The sequence below is a fragment of the Sminthopsis crassicaudata genome, chromosome 6 (assembly GCF_048593235.1).
Source record: "Sminthopsis crassicaudata isolate SCR6 chromosome 6, ASM4859323v1, whole genome shotgun sequence".
Taxonomy (NCBI): domain Eukaryota; kingdom Metazoa; phylum Chordata; class Mammalia; order Dasyuromorphia; family Dasyuridae; genus Sminthopsis; species Sminthopsis crassicaudata.
The window spans coordinates 89,692,482-89,708,264 of record NC_133622.1 but is presented as its reverse complement, the minus strand read 5'-3'; the positions used below and the strand labels follow the sequence as shown (position 1 = coordinate 89,708,264).

General features: G+C 38.9%; 1 protein-coding gene across 2 annotated transcripts in view; it reads right to left on the bottom strand.

Annotated features, from left to right (window-relative positions):
• Window positions 1–15,783, bottom strand: part of GALNTL6 (polypeptide N-acetylgalactosaminyltransferase like 6) — a 1,464,604-nt gene that overhangs the window by 19,695 nt on the left and 1,429,126 nt on the right. For both annotated transcript variants that reach the window (XM_074275446.1, XM_074275447.1), the window contains 2 exons: window positions 13,137–13,253; window positions 1,852–2,001 (listed from right to left, as the gene is read on the bottom strand). In XM_074275446.1, coding sequence (XP_074131547.1) covers window positions 1,852–2,001; window positions 13,137–13,253 — 267 coding nt within the window. The remainder of the gene's footprint in view (window positions 1–1,851; window positions 2,002–13,136; window positions 13,254–15,783) is intronic.

Below are 15,783 nucleotides of genomic sequence, written 5' to 3'. Positions count from 1 at the left end.
TTAATCCATCCATTCCCACTATAATCCAGTTTCTCTCCTCCTCTTCGTGGCAAAGCTCCTTGAGAAGCTTATGTACAATAGGGAGCTCTCATTCCCACTTAACTTCCACTTCTTAAATCTCTATAGTCTGACTTCATTATTCCACTAAAAGTACTCTCTCTAAAGTTACTAAAAGATTATTTAATAAAGACCTTTTTTTAATCTCCCTCCTTCCTGAACTCTCTCTAGCATCAGAGACTATTTTTCCTTGATAATCTCTTCTATCAAGGCTTTTATGCTTCATTCCAGTTCTTAGCAATTAAATCCTTACTTTCCTTCATCCAGGTCATGTCCACTAACCACGAGTATCCCATAGAGCCCACTTTAGCCTTTTCTCTTCTCCCTCTGTTCTTTTACTTGGTGATCTCATCTGCTCTCATGATTTAATTACTATTTCTAGTCTGATATTCTCTGGCTCCAGATTTGTACTTCTAACCAGCTGTCCTATAGACAGCTTAACTTTAACATGTACAAAATGGAACTTCTCCCCCAAATCTTCCTGTCTTCCAAACCTCCGTTCTAGAGTTGAGAATATCACTATTCTCCCAGTCATCCAACCTTACTACTTGGATGTTGTCCTTGACTCCTAACTCTCACCCTAAACATCCAACCTGTCGTCAAGGCCTGTGTTTCCTCCATAAACCTCTCTCCACTCCAGCCCTTCTTTCCTTTGGATGTCAAAGTGATTTTCCTAAAACCCAGGTTGGATCATTCTCCATACCTTCTCCCTTCCCAATCCCTGGATAATAAACTCCAGTGACTCCCTACCATCTCCACAATCGAATATAAAATCCCTTGTTTGATATTTCAAGCCCTTTAGAACCTGCCCCTCCCACCTTTCTGGTTTTCTTTTATCTTATATCCCCTTCCCCACATATTCTGTGACTCAGATAACTGGCTTTCTAGCTACTCCAAACAAGGCTCTCCATTTCCTGACTCTGGGCATTTTTCTTGACCATCTTCATCTCTCCCTTCTGGCTTCCTAGTTTCCTTCAAAGGATACCTCAAGTACAACCTGCTCTTTGAGGCCTTTCTAAACCTGTTATCAATGTTCTCCCTCTTGAAATTGTTTTATATTTCCATATACACATGTGTATATATTATGTATACAATATATACACACATGCACATGTCTATACATGTATATAATTTATCTATGCACACAGGATCAGAGATTTAGAGCTGAAAAAGGCTGGAAAAGTCAACCAATCTAATCTCTTTTTAATTTTTAAAAACATATTAGGAAACTGAAGCCTGAGGAACTTGCTCTATCTCATACTAGTAATGATGAGGCAAGATTTGAACCCAAGATCTAAATTTTCAAATCCATCCTTCTGATGTTAATTTACTGGGAAGGGAGAGTCAGAATATACATTTTTATACCTCTCTCAGCAGAATGTAAGCTTCTGAAGGTTGGGGATAATTTTGTTTTCTGTTTTTGTATCCCTGATGTCTGGCACAGAGTAGGTGCTTAATGAATATTTTCTGAATTGAATATGTAAAAGGAGGGGATTGTACTAGGTGATCTTTAAGATCTCAAGCAGTTTAAGTCCTAAGCAAGAAGGAAACACTTATTCAATGCCCACTCTATGACAAGAATTTTACAATATCTTATTTTAAATTCACATTAACTTTGGGAGTTATTCCCATCTTACAGTTGAGGCAACTGAGGCTGACAAAGTTTGAGTGATTTACCCAGGATCCCACAATGAGAAAGTACTGGAGGATGGATTTGAACTTTCTGATTCCAGGTTTTGTGCTGATTCCACTATACCACCCAGCTGCCTTGGTGAGTCTGCGATTGTGACTTACCTTCCGATAGCCCCAGTGCTGGTTCCCCTTCATGCCATGACAGTCATAGAGGGTGACGGGGCTACTGTGGGAAATGGCATCAAAGCAAAACTTTCGGGTGTGGAGTGGTTCTCCAGGACGCACATCTTCCCGCCAGCCAAAGGTGAATAGCTAGAAAATAAAATAACGCATTTCAGGTAAGTTTGAGTTCTTTGTGGAGGAGATAGGCACTGGACAGAATATTTCTATTCTCAATCCCAAACACTTCCTTTGTGGTCAGCTGCAGAAAGGGGCCTCCACCATCTCGACTATGAACAAAACAGGTATCAGAAAACACTTTTATAACATTAGCACCAAGGAAAGAGAGGAGATACAAATGAAAATAGAAGTCAGAATGGAAAGCCAGTGCTGCCTAAAGAAGGGACAAAACCTTGTAAATCTCCATTTGAACTTATATTCAGGTACTGTCCAATCAGCTGAGTAAAAATTCATTTTAATTCAACAAAAATTATTAAGCACTTCCTACATGTTGGCCACCATGCTAGGTATTAGGGTACCTAAAGAGAGAAACCAAATGCTTTCTCACCTAAAAAATTCACATGAATTTGTGGGGATGGGGGGAAAGCAGGGGAGGTGGTGATAATATAAATGCAGATGACTAAATATAAAAAAATGAAATGAATACAAAATATTTTTTTGAGAAGAGATCAAGGAGAATCAGAAAAGTCTTCATGTAGAACACAGCCCTTGAGGTGATCCTTGAAGGGAATTAGAAACTAGTCTAAAAGACTGACATAAGGAGGGAGGGCATTCCAGGCATGAGAAACAGTATGGGAGATTGGCTATCGAATATGGGTAACAACAAGTAGGACAGGCTGTAGTATGTCCATAATGTGGAATAAATATAGAAAGATGAATTAGATCTGGCGTGAAGGATCTGCCAAACAGATGAGTCAGATTTTATCCATAAAGGCAATAGGGAGCTACTAGCAAAACTTTAGTAGGGGAATGGTCAAAAAAGTGTGTTAGAAAAATAAATTTGGCAGCTTATGGAGAATGGATCCTGGGGGACCAATCAGGAGGCCATTGCAATCGCCAAGGTGGGTGTGAGGGATGAATCTTGGGCAGCACTGGTCTGAGCAGAAGGATGAGAATTATAATTTTTTTCTTTTTGAAAAAAGAGCTTGATAAAGCTTAAAAGATGAAGCTGAGGAGAAGCACAGGCAAATGAGCCTGGGGAGGCAAACTGTTGTCTCTGGAGATATTAAGCAGAGGCTGGCTAGCCATCTGTCAGGAACATCGCAGGGAGCAGGAGTGCAGCAGGCGGTGAGAGGCTGGAGTCTGTGACCTCTAAGAGCCCTTCCCAAGTCTAAGATTCTATCATTCTGAATGCAGTTAAAAAAAAAAAAAGGAAAAAAAAAAGGGAAAAAAAATGAGGAAAGGCTATCATTGTGTAAGTAAAATGGAAATAGACCTGGGACCAGAAGTAAATACAAAGCTAGAATGGGGCACCATTTTTTTTTTTTTGATGGAGGGGTGGGAGATAGCACTTATAATGCTCCTAGCATAGTTCCTTAATATAGTGCCAGGAACAGTTTTAGACTCTGCAAAGGAAATGGAAAAGTGGAGAAGTTGGCGTGATTCCAGAGGACGATAACAACTGCAAAAAATGATTAAATGGTTGGCCAAATAGTCTGCATGAACAAAAGTTAAGGAATTGAGGTTAAGTGGACTGAAGAAAAGAAGAATGGAAAGGTTGGGTCTAAATACAGGCCTGCAGGCAGAGGAAAGGACATTGTCTAGGTGGTTGGGGAGTAGCTATTTGCAGTCTTCATGAAGACAGGACATAAAGGGACACTTGTAGGATAAAAGCTTTTTTTAGCTGAGACATCTGAAAGAATTTCTTGAGGAGAGATGGTGGATTCTCTTTTCTGGGACATTAAAAAAAAAAGAAAAAAGAAAGTAGAGATATCTTTATTTCTTGAGTAATTAGGTTTCATTCCTTCCAGAAGGAAAGACAAAGACCTTGTCAGTTCTGGAATATTATATTTATCTTTTTTATTTTTTTTGGCTGAGGCAATTGGGGTTAAGTGACTTGCCCAGGGTCACATAGATAGGAGATGTTCAGGTTATGAGATCAGAATTGAACTTGGGTCCTCCTGCCTTCAGGGCTGGTGCTCTATCCACTGCGCCACCTAGCTACCCCTATTTATCTTAACTTTTAGACACAAATACTCTTCATGGGTTCTTGAGCAGATAATTCACAGTACATAATTATATATGTAAGCACATATGAAACCTACATGCACCATACATATAATATACACACATCATCCCCACACATGCATGTATTATATGCATATACACACACATATATATTATACACATCTACACACATCTATGCATTATATACATATAATTATATACACATAAGACAACATTTTATTGTCTCTGGGGGAATTCTCTTTTATTTTCTCTAACTTTTCTGTAGCAATCCAATAGAATAGGAGTTCCTTGATGGTTAATATCAATACAGAACTTGTGTTTGCAAAGACTTTTAGGTATAATATCCCATTTGATTGCTATCCAGGGAGGGAGGTATAGAGTATAGATATTCATTTTATTGAGGAGTGAGCTTAGTCTGAGAGAGGATAAGAGACTTGCCTTGAATCAAGAGCTTATAAGTGGTTGAGGTAGGATTTGAACCTTGCTCTTGTAGGCCTCAAGCCCAACATTCTATCTGCTAAGCTTGGCAGACTCTATTTTAGTTGTACGTCTGACTCTTGGTGAGTCCATTTAGGGTTTTTGTGGCAGAGATACTGAAGTAATTTGCCATTTCTTTCTCCCACTCATTTTACAGATGAGGCAACTGAGGCAAATAGGGTTAAGTGATTTGATCAGGGTTACATAGCTAGGAAGTATCTGAGGCTAGAATTGGACTTAGGAGAAGGAGTCTTCCTGATTCTACTCTTGGTGCTCTATCCATCGCCCTACCTAGCTATTCCACATCTCTATAGTACTTTGAACTCATAAAGTGAGGTATTAGGAACATTATCCATCTTTTATTGATAAGGAGATTGAAGATTAGAGACATCACATGACTTGCTCAATATTACACTGCTCTTGATTATCAGAGGTAAAATTTAAATCCATATCTTAAATCTAAGTCCTGGATCCTTTCCACTCTCCCATACAAAATATTTTAATCTTACTTAAGCAACAAACTAAAGGGCAATTAAACTCCAGTCATACAGAACAATACTACCTTCATCTCTAAATGACCTTTAGAGCCACTTTCACAGTTTAATCTTTCCAGTATCTCAGAGCAACATATGCAAAATAATATTTGCAATCACTGTGATGCTTATTTTTCAAGCTTAGGCAAAACTGGGTCAATTTATTTTAGTAGGGTAAGCTATATTATCAAGTACATGAGTGGCTGGGATAGAGAGATTTCTCAAGAATATTATCTCCTAGAATAAAAAAAAAGAAAAACAAAACAACACTATTTCTCTTGCTGCATTAGAAGAATTCTCTTTTCCAAGACTTGTTGCAACAAGCCCCCGAGATAACTGGTGTTCCTTGATTTATGATATTCAATCATCACATCTGCTTTAGTTCCATACTGGAAAGTGCATTTGATTTGTAGTCAGATTTCAAAGCCTGGCTCAGTGCCTTATTGCCTAGATGACGTTGAGAGCCACTTCCTTTCTTTGCTTCTCATCTATACCACCAAGGAGTCGGCCTCCAAGGTCCTTTACGGCCCTGGTCCCTAGGGCTCTCTGCTAGAGCAGCATCTTTGGTTATTATTGATTTTGGGGATGTTTCTACTTGTTTGGACAGCTTTATCACTGTATTGATTTTATCAAACAGCAGAATTTCTATATCATTGGCCAAGGCTTGTTGCTGCCAAGGTAGGGTAGGAGGGCAGTGGTTTAGTTCCTGCCAAGGCTGAGAATTTCAAAAATTATTTCAACCTACCAAACCATAGGAGAGGAGTAAAATAAGTGGGGAGCTTGGGAAGGTTTGGGAAATGGCAAATCCACAGGAATGAGTAGGAGTGGAAGCCAGACACAGAGTTGGTCAGGATGGAAAACAGCCCAAACCAGACAGTGAGGCACTCAGTCATTAAGTGCACATCAAGCTCTTATGCTGCAGTGGGCATAGTGCTGAGCTCTGGGAATACAAATAAAGGCAAAAACACAGTCCTGATTTTTAAGAAGCTAACGTTTTAATGAGGTAGACAACATGTAAATGATTATTTATGCATAAGATAAATACCTTGTAAATGGAAAGTAATCCCGGCAGGGAGGCAGGTAGATAGCAAAACCAGGCAGGAAGTCTAGGAGCCAAACTCATAAGGATGAGAATATTAGGGATGCTAGACCTACAGATCTCTGGCCTCTATCTGACAAAGTACTGGCAAGAACAATCCCTCTCCCAGATCTGGGATCCTGATACTATTAAGGACTGCCAGCATGGTGTTGTGGAAGGACCTTTGCTAAGTTTGGATGAGTGACTTCATGTCTATGAGCCTCAGTTTCCTCAGTTATAAAATGGAGATGAAAAGCTGCATGGCACAGTGGATGAAGAAATGGTCTCAGAGGAAGGGAAACTTAGATTCAAGTCTTGCCTATGAAACACACTCTATTTGTGTCTCTGGGGAAAGTCAAAGCTGTAGATGAACCGCCCATCTTCATTGGTGGTGGGAGATTTAACCCTTTAATTCCCTCATATTAGTGAAATCACATGAATGGACTAAGGAGAAACAATGGGGATAACAATATTTGGAGGGGCAACTGGTGGAGCAGTAGATAGAATGCCCAGACAGGAGACAGAAAAACTCATCTTTTTGAGTTCAAATATGGCCTCAGACCCTTCCTAGCTGTATGACTCTGGAAAAGCCACTTAACCCTGTCCAGTTTGCTCAACGGTAAAATGAGCTGGAGCAGGAAATGGCAAACCACTTCAGTGTCCTTGCCAAGAAAACCCCAAGAAGGATCACAATGGGGTGGACATTATCGAAAACAACTAACCGACATTAACAGCCTGTGATGGTTTGTGGGTCTGAGGATCAGCCTGGCCAAACTCACGATGACTGACCAGGGACTTAGGTGATCACATCAACTTAAGCAAACCACCTCCCAAGGCATGAAAGGAAATTTCGATCTTCTGTAATGGAGGGGGTCCTAAAGCTTACATAAGCGGAGATCTTTTGAAGCTGTAGTACGGCTGGGCTGCTGTTCTCCCCTCCCTCTCTAAATCACCCCCTGGGGCTGCCATCAGTGAACCTAGAACCTTTCCTTCACTTCCATTTCTAAACACTTATCTTCTCCCATCCTTTTCATAGCTCCCTTTTATGCATCATTTCCTTCTGTTATCATAGGAGCTCCTTGAAGGTAGAGACCTAGCTAGTTTGCTTACTTACCTTTGTATCCACAACATAGAAAAGCGCCAGATACTCATTAAGAACTTAATAAATTCCCTTTCCTTTAAAATATATATATATATATATATATATATGTACATTTATATATATATATATTTGAAGAGGCACTTCAATATAGTAGAATGAACTCAGACTCTGGTTTCAGAGAATCTGCATTCAAATCCCACCAGTGAACTACCTATATGACTTTGGGCAAGTCACTTTATTCCTCTGGGTCTCAGTTTTCACATCTGAAAAAAATAGGGACTAGTAAATGGTCTCTCATGTACCTTCTAGCTTGAAAACTATAATTGTGATGATTCTTTCCTGTCACTCAAATGAAGTTCATAGCAGCTATTTATTAGGATAGTTCTGCTCACTCAATGAGCATTTATTAAGCATTTACTCTGTGCAAGGTGCTAAGCTAGGTGGTAAGGATATCAAACTAAAAAAAATTAGTATGGGCCCGCCAAGAGCTTACTTTTTACTGTGGGGATATGATTTACAAGCTGAGGAATATATATTTTCTAAATTTACCTCAGTTTATCCTCCAATTATCTGTGTTTCTTTGGGAGTAACTTAACTTCTCTGATCTGAGTTTCCCCATCTGTAAAGTCGGAATGAACAGGTCCCTGAAATTTGTTTCAGCTCTGGCTCTAGGATCCTATCAGTCTGTTTTCTCTTTATCATGTCAAAGACAACTCACCCATTCTAAAGTATCACGGCATTACTTATCAGACTTCACCTCATTTTTTTTTTTTAAAGGAAAAGTTTTGTCTATACTGAGTTTCAGCAAAATTAGTGACAGGAAGAATCGTTGAAGTTTTTTTCTTTGTCTGGATTTGTTATTATGCCCATATATATATATATATATATATATATATATATATATATATATATATATACACACACATATATATATATTTTTTGTGAGGTGGGACTTTGTCCTTTTAAATATCTGAAAAGACATCCTTATTTGCTGACCAATTAATTTGATTTCTGTCTGACTTACAAATAATGCTTCAGTTTTGAATCAGACTTGTCAATAATGGATGTTAACTATCCCTTCTATTGGGATAGAATGGCAATACATGTTTTATTTCATCAGTGGGTGTGAAATCTCCCTCAACATTAAGGGATTAAGTGATTTTTCCCAGGTCAACATCCAGTATATGTCAGAGGTAGGTTTCAAACTCAGCTCTTCTAAAGTCCTCTCTCTACTACACTAAGCAGCAATAATCATTAATGGCAAGGATGCATGTAGTATCTTCATTCTGTTTTGGAACATTGAAATGTACTAGATACTGTAAAGCTGGACATACAGAAACATTTGTAGCCTTAATCTTGTCAATTGGGTTGAGAAATATTTATTTATTTTTGCTCAAAAAATGAATGTTTTCTTTAACTTTTCTTGAAATATTTTGCCTAGTTCTTAGCAACTACTGTCTTCCTAGGGGCTGGTTCTTCTTTATGCTGAATCTCTATAATTTCATTCTTAGACGAAACCCATTTATCACTGTAAGATGTCCTTTCACCATTTGTGCTGACTTTAATTTATCTTGATGTCAACCTAGTCACTAAAGTTCTCAGAATGGGAGGATGCCCAGCTTTCAGGTAGAATTGAGTTATTTCCCTTTCATGGTGTTTTGTCAAGTATATCCTGAAGAACACGTTTTCCTCCTCTCTATACATCCCTTCTTATTATCATGAGTTCCTAAGAAGTACTAAGTTTTATTTTGAGATCTAAGAGTACTTTATGGCATTAAACTTTTGATTAAAATAAGACAAACAAACAAAAATAAAACCTTTTTTGGGGGAGGGAGGAATCTTTAAAGGAAATTAAAAAAATCTTAGCATGTTAATAAATACCACAACAAAGAACTAAATAGATGGAGCTAGCAGAAAGAATTAGGCATCCTCCTTTGCCTAGTCCTGCACTACACATATGGCTCAATAAATATACTGAAGAAGCCTCCCATCTCCACCATTCTTCCTGGAAGTGTTTTCCCTCTTTCTCACTGGTCTTTTGTTCTTGCCTTTTGGGAAGGCACCCCTTCAGCTGGGAAAGAGCTTGCATTCTTGTTCCTCGAATTAGAAAATCGAATAATCCCTGCTCTGACACTTCCTGTCTCATTTAGCAATTGAAATCCACGTGCAAAAACACTAAGTTGTATTGGGCGCAGGAGTGAATCTGGCCTTCAATTCATTACTGCAAAATAAAACAGATTGTACTATTTTAACCTCAGAATCAATTTACTGGGATCTGTATTTCAAATATGATTAATTCTTTCCCTCCTGTCAGCCTAGCTTAATCTCCGAAAAGCTCCATCTTCTGGGTCTCTGGGGACTGGAAATCTCTGTGTTAAAAAGCCATTAACCTTTCTACTTCTTGGTTCACTCTATTGGGTTTTTTCCTCCTATCTGGTGCTGCCCTCTGCTGATACTCTGTTGAAGTGCGGACCAGTCCAAGAAAATATTTTTTTAAAGGCAGAATGGTGGTGTTTGAGGAGGATTTTTAAGTTGTTTCTACACAATTAACTTTGCCTGTATTTTGGATTCCCCAAATTGTCACTACCCCTGCTTTCATCAACTGAGTGGTATTTGTATGTGGAAAATAATTATTTCTCCTAAAGTTACTCAGCAGAGAAAAATTCAAGCCATCAATCTGTCTCAAGGTAGCTTCACATGAGACTTGTGTGGTTGAGAGAACTCTCTGGTTTTAATAATATTATTTTTATGTTGAGATGAGTTGAGACAGAGGAGGAATTTACAGCTCTCTCTCTCTCTCTGTCTCTGTCTCTCTCTGTCTCTCTCTATCTTTCTCCTCTCTCTCTCTCTCTCTCTCTCTGTCTCTCTCTATCTTTCTCCTCTGTCTCTGTCTCTCTCTGTCTCTCTCTATCTTTCTCCTCTGTCTCTGTCTCTCTCTGTCTCTCTCTATCTTTCTCCTCTGTCTCTGTTTCTATCTCTCTGTCTCTCTCTCTCTCTGTGTCTCTGTCTCTCTCTCTAAGGCACACACACTCCCCCCCAACTTAACTTCACCATGTCTGCACTTTAATTTCTTGAGAATGCTGGTTTCCTAAAGGCTTGTCACAATTTTGTGAGGTCATAGATTTAGGGTCAATAGGATGCTTTGGGCTCATTTTGCCCAACATCTTACTTGGAGAAAATAGGGCCTTAGAGTGAAGTGATGAAAGCACAGAATTTGAGAGTTGGGTAGGATTTCAACCGTCATTTAATTCAACTCATATCCCAAAGGGATTCCCAGTATAACATATCTTACTGAAGATCTACAAGAGGGGTACTCAACAGCTCATTCCACTTTTGAATAGCTCTCTTGGAATGGACATTTTTCCTAGATTTCTTTTTTTGGCAATGTCTACTCGTTGCTCCTGGTGCAAGGGTCAAAGAGAAAAAGTCCAATTCCTCTTGTACAAGAGAGTCCTGCCTATACTTGATTATTGTTATTTGTTCTTGGTTCTTGAAGAGGTCCATGACATCAGGGAGGTGGAATTGGGTTTAAGTAAGGGAGGGTATGTACAAGGTAACTTACCTCACTTTTTCCTCCAAAGCCATCTGGATCCAGTGGCAAGATACAGATCAGGGGGACTGGGGATGGCCCTGGATGAAGTGGGAGACCATGGCCTTTAAGGTCTTTAACAAGTTTCAGTTTGACTGAAGCAATATCCACTCAGTGATTAAGGCTAGGTAAGAAATGAGGCAAAAAATGGCCTCTTTACCTAGTCAAAAAATTACATGTAGAAATAAATAGGTAGAAATAGAAATCTCTGTCTCTGCCTAAACCTGAAATCAGTTGTGTACTCCCTGAGCCATTTCTTTGCCAAGTTAAATATCCTTAGGATCACCAGCTGATAGTCAAGTGACCTGATAAACCAATACTTAGCCCATTTTTGTGGTACCACAGCTGTATTAGTCAGTTGTGCTATTCTTATATTACAGTCCCATAGCTATATTTCTCTTATACCACAGGCCCACAGCTGAAAAATAGCCCTTATATCATAGTCCTACAGCTGCATTAACATGGCTCTTTTAAAAAGGTTGAAGATAAATTGGCTTATTTCCCTAACAGAGTGGATGGGCAATGTGTGCTGAATATCCTTTGGATTGCTCATCTTCAAGAGAGGTCCATATTGTTACTTTCACCGAGAACTGAATTTTTTCCAAAGCAACAATAAATAGGAGTGAAATATTCCTCTTCTCTGGTTGTATGGCCTCAAGCTGTTGTCTTACCAGCTAATCACTTAAATAAAGTTTAAAGTTGGGTGTGGCTGTTAAGGAAGAGGCGCTCACTCACAGTTCTGTGCTAAGAGAATTTAAAGAGATAGTTTGTGATAGGTCCTTTCCTTGTAGAAGAGATGAGTATGATGATTCAGGATAGTTAACAAAGCTTCTGGGAGAGGACTTTTTTTTTTTTTGAAAAAGAAGGCATTTTCTAGGTCATGTTCCAGAAATGAAACAGGATGTTGTGTCAGATCAGACCTGAATTTATGGGGTTATCTAATCCAGGAACTAGTCAAGAGTTAAAGATTTATTTGAATGATTTTATAGTAATACCAATCCAGTAGAATAATGGAGTGTGTGTGTGTGGCTAAAACACCATTTTCCTAACATCTTTTCCCACCTGAACTTAGAATAATGTTAGGTTACATGAGGCAGACTACCATTTCACTAATGCCTACTATCCTTCTAACACTTCTTCCTGACCTTCTCTAGTTAATGTAAATGTTTATAGAGTGAGGAATTAATTTCATTTTTTCCCCCTTTGCATCCTTGTCCTTATGGTCATCCCTGTATTTGAAGATTTTTAATAAATACTTGTTAAGTTGAATTTGCATATGTCAGACTCATAGACTCATATTACACCAGAGACTTTTGTAGAAACTATAAAAAAGAAAGAAAGAAAGAAAGAAAGAAAGAAAGAAAGAAAGAAAGAAAGAAAGAAAGAAAGAAAGAAAGAAAGGAAGAAGGAAAGGAAGGAAGAAGGAAAGGAAGGAAGGAAGGAAGAAAGGAAGGAAGAAAGAAAGAAAGAAAGAAAGGAAGGAAGGAAGGAAGGAAGGAAGGAAGAAAGAAAGAAAGAAAGAAAGAAAGAAAGAAAGAAAGAAAGAAAGAAAGGAAGAAAGAGAAAGAAAGAAAGATAGAAAGGGAAAGGGAGGAAGGAAGGAAAGAAGGAGGGAAGAAAGGAAGGAAGAAAGAAAAAGAAAGAAAGAAAGAAAGGGAAAGGAAGGAAGGAAGGAAGGAAGAAAGAAAGAAAGAGAGAGAGAGAGAGAGAGATTCCTAGCTGATAGGGAGCAACTTAAAGATTTTGTTAATTAGCCTGTAGCATTAGAACTAGAAAGAAGATAGACATTTTGGTTATCATTATGCTTGTAGAGCATCTTATACTTAATTTTTATTATGAATTTAATTAGCAAATATTTCAATAAGCAACCCCCATGACACTATCCTTTTTAAATTACTTTCACATATATTATCTCTAAGCCTTAATTTATAAAAAATGAAATGATTAGATCAGATAACCTCAGTGTCAGCTATTGTTATTACCTCTTTCTATTCCATAGGAGGAAGCTGACACAGATAAAGAGACCTGCATAAAATAATGAAACTAGTTATGTCAGAATTAAGACTCAGATCCTCTGATATTCATATTCATTCTCTCTCTCTCTCTCTCTCTCTCTCTCTCTCTCTCTCTCTCTCTCTCTCTCTCTCTCTCTCTCTCTCTCTCTCTCTCTCTCTCTCCCTCTCCCTCTCCCTCTCCCTCTCCTTCTCCCTCTCCCTCTCTCTCTCCTTTCCCTCTCCCTCTCTGTCTCTCTCTCATATATGTGTGTGTGTGTGTGTGTGTGTGTGTGTGTGACTAAAATACCTGTTCATGGGACCATGTCCTCTCAGAGCCATCCTTCACACAGATATCCAGCCTCAGCTCGGTCCCGGTGGCACCATGTTTGCTGTCTACACAGAGGTTGGCAGCCACATTTCGAATCTGCAGAAAAAAGAAGAAACATTGGTTATTAGGCTTTGAGTCGGATGTGAAGTGCTGGATAGAAAAATAAAACAAAATAAATAATGTGACATAGCACATAATAACAATTAGATTACATATTTATTATTTAACTATACTAATGGTAAATAATGAATCTCCCCCATAAAATTATCTTTTTGAAGGCAGAGCTGTCTTTTGCCTCTTTTTGTATCTCCGTGCTTGGCACTTGGTAAGCATCTGAGAAATGTTTATGGAATGAATGAATGAATGAAGAGATAGTATCTGGAGTTGTTAGAGTGCTTTGTTAAAGCACCAGTTGGAGCAGACTCTTTTTTTCCTAATGCCCCTCCTGTTTTCTTTCTGCCATTGCCTCTCCTCTGTATACCTGGGCAACTTCACCTTGGTCTGCAGGAGAATTTTTTATTTGTCCCAGTCTAGTCTTTTGTCTCTTTACTCCTTAAAACACACACACACACACACACACACACACACACACACACACACACACACACACACACACACACACACACCTCTCCATTGGGGTGTTTTCAAGAACTTTTTTTCATCAACATAGACATCAAGTTAAAATAGTGAGCAAAGGGAGACATCTTGAGGCTTTCCCCGTTTCACCTACAGACTAAGAGCCAGCTTGTGGTCTCTGTTACTTTGCTTTTTCTTTATTTACCCTCCTTCTCTCTTCTTCTCATCCTCGAAGTCATCATGTTCTGTCTGGATAATTTGCTGGGGCAAGCCCTGTTATCTCCAGCTGATGAATTCGGTTTGGCAAAGACTCTAGCTATTTCTGCCTTTTTAGAAACTCCTTCCTCGTGTTTATTTATAGAGGTGGGAATCTCTCAGCCTATACTATACCCGAAGAATTTTTGTCCGGGACTTCAGGCCTTCAAGGAAATGATTGATGTCTCCCTTGCTTTAAACTTTATGATGATGGATTTATCAGGGCCCAGTGGCTCCCTGGGGAAAAAAAAAAGACTCCTCTCTCTCTCTGATGTCAGGATCTAAGAATTCTGGTATTCCCTAAAGAATAGGAAAGGACTCAGAAGGTGTTGTCAAGAACTCTGGATGCTGGTATGGGGCCACTTTGTAAAGTCCTCAGTATGTTTTGTGTTCAAGACCACTCAGTCCAGTCCAGTCCATAAGCCATTCCCAGAGACATGCATAATGCAGGGGGCAATGTAGCACAGGAAGAGCTCAGAAGACCCCCAGATCTGCCCCGCTTTGTCATGATGACATAGCTTCCTTAGCTTTCTTGCTCTTTTCCCCTCCAATTTTCACTGCTCTGCAATGCAGCAGGATGTACGTGCCTAAACAACAGCTCAGGGCTGCTGGGTTTCCTTGCCTTTCTAAGTTACTTACAGAAAGCCCCAGAGAGGAAAGAAGGTTGGGGTTCTCATTAGAACTATTGGCAGCAGCTGCTGCCTTCTTGTGCCCACTGATAAATTGACCTGCCTCTCCACAGTAAGTATCACTCCTTTACAATTTATTCTCTCTCCTTCTCTGGTTGAAGATGGAGTTGACCCTGTCTTATGCACATCCTGTGGTTAGTAGAGAGAGGCCATATAAAACTAATAAATTAATTAATAATTTTTTCCTGTCCCAGCTGATTACATTTATCTCCTTCCAGTGACCCAAGCTCAGTTGCCTTCACTCCTATCATGCAGGTTTACTGTGGAAAGGCCTAATTCTCAAAAAAAAGCAAGATGCCATCATTGATAAGTAATCAAACCTTGGATGTTTTTTCTAGTGGTATCGTTATTCTTTATTAATTGGAAAGTGGGAATGAAGGTGGAAAAGTGATGTAGGAAAACCATTTCACAGTTTACTTGCTGACTGCAGAATATACTATACTAAGTCTGACTTTATAATTAGATGTTATTAGATAGTAAAATTATATCAGTTATTAGATAGTAAAATAGGGTAAGCAAAATCATATTTAGTGGAAGGAATCTAGGAACTAAGTGGATTTAGGTCAAGATAATGAACTGGAGGAATTCAAAGGTAGTTTCCAGCTTATTCTGTAATCTTGACCTAAATCCATTTAACCAGATTCCCCACACTGTGCATACATATGTATGTATGTACACATATATATAAACACATATAGACATACACATATCCATGCATATATATACATATATATGTACACACAGATGAGGAAATTAAATTTCCAAGAAAGTATCTTGTAAGATCACAGAGGTAGCAAATGGCCAAAGCTGAGATCTGTATTCATGATAACTGATTCCAAATCCAATATTTTTTCCATAATACCACGGTCCCATTCTTCCTAAGGTCTTTGTCCCAGACTAATAGGGGGTATGGTCAGTGAGGTGACACAGCGGATGGTACCATGCTGGGCCTAAGTCAGAAAGGCTCATCTTCCTGAGTTCAAATCTGATCTCAGACACTTACTAGTTGTATGACCCTGAACAAATCACTTAGTTCTGTTTTCCTCAGTTTCCTCATTTGTAAAATGAACTGGAGAAGGAAATGGCAAATCATTCTAGTGCCTTTG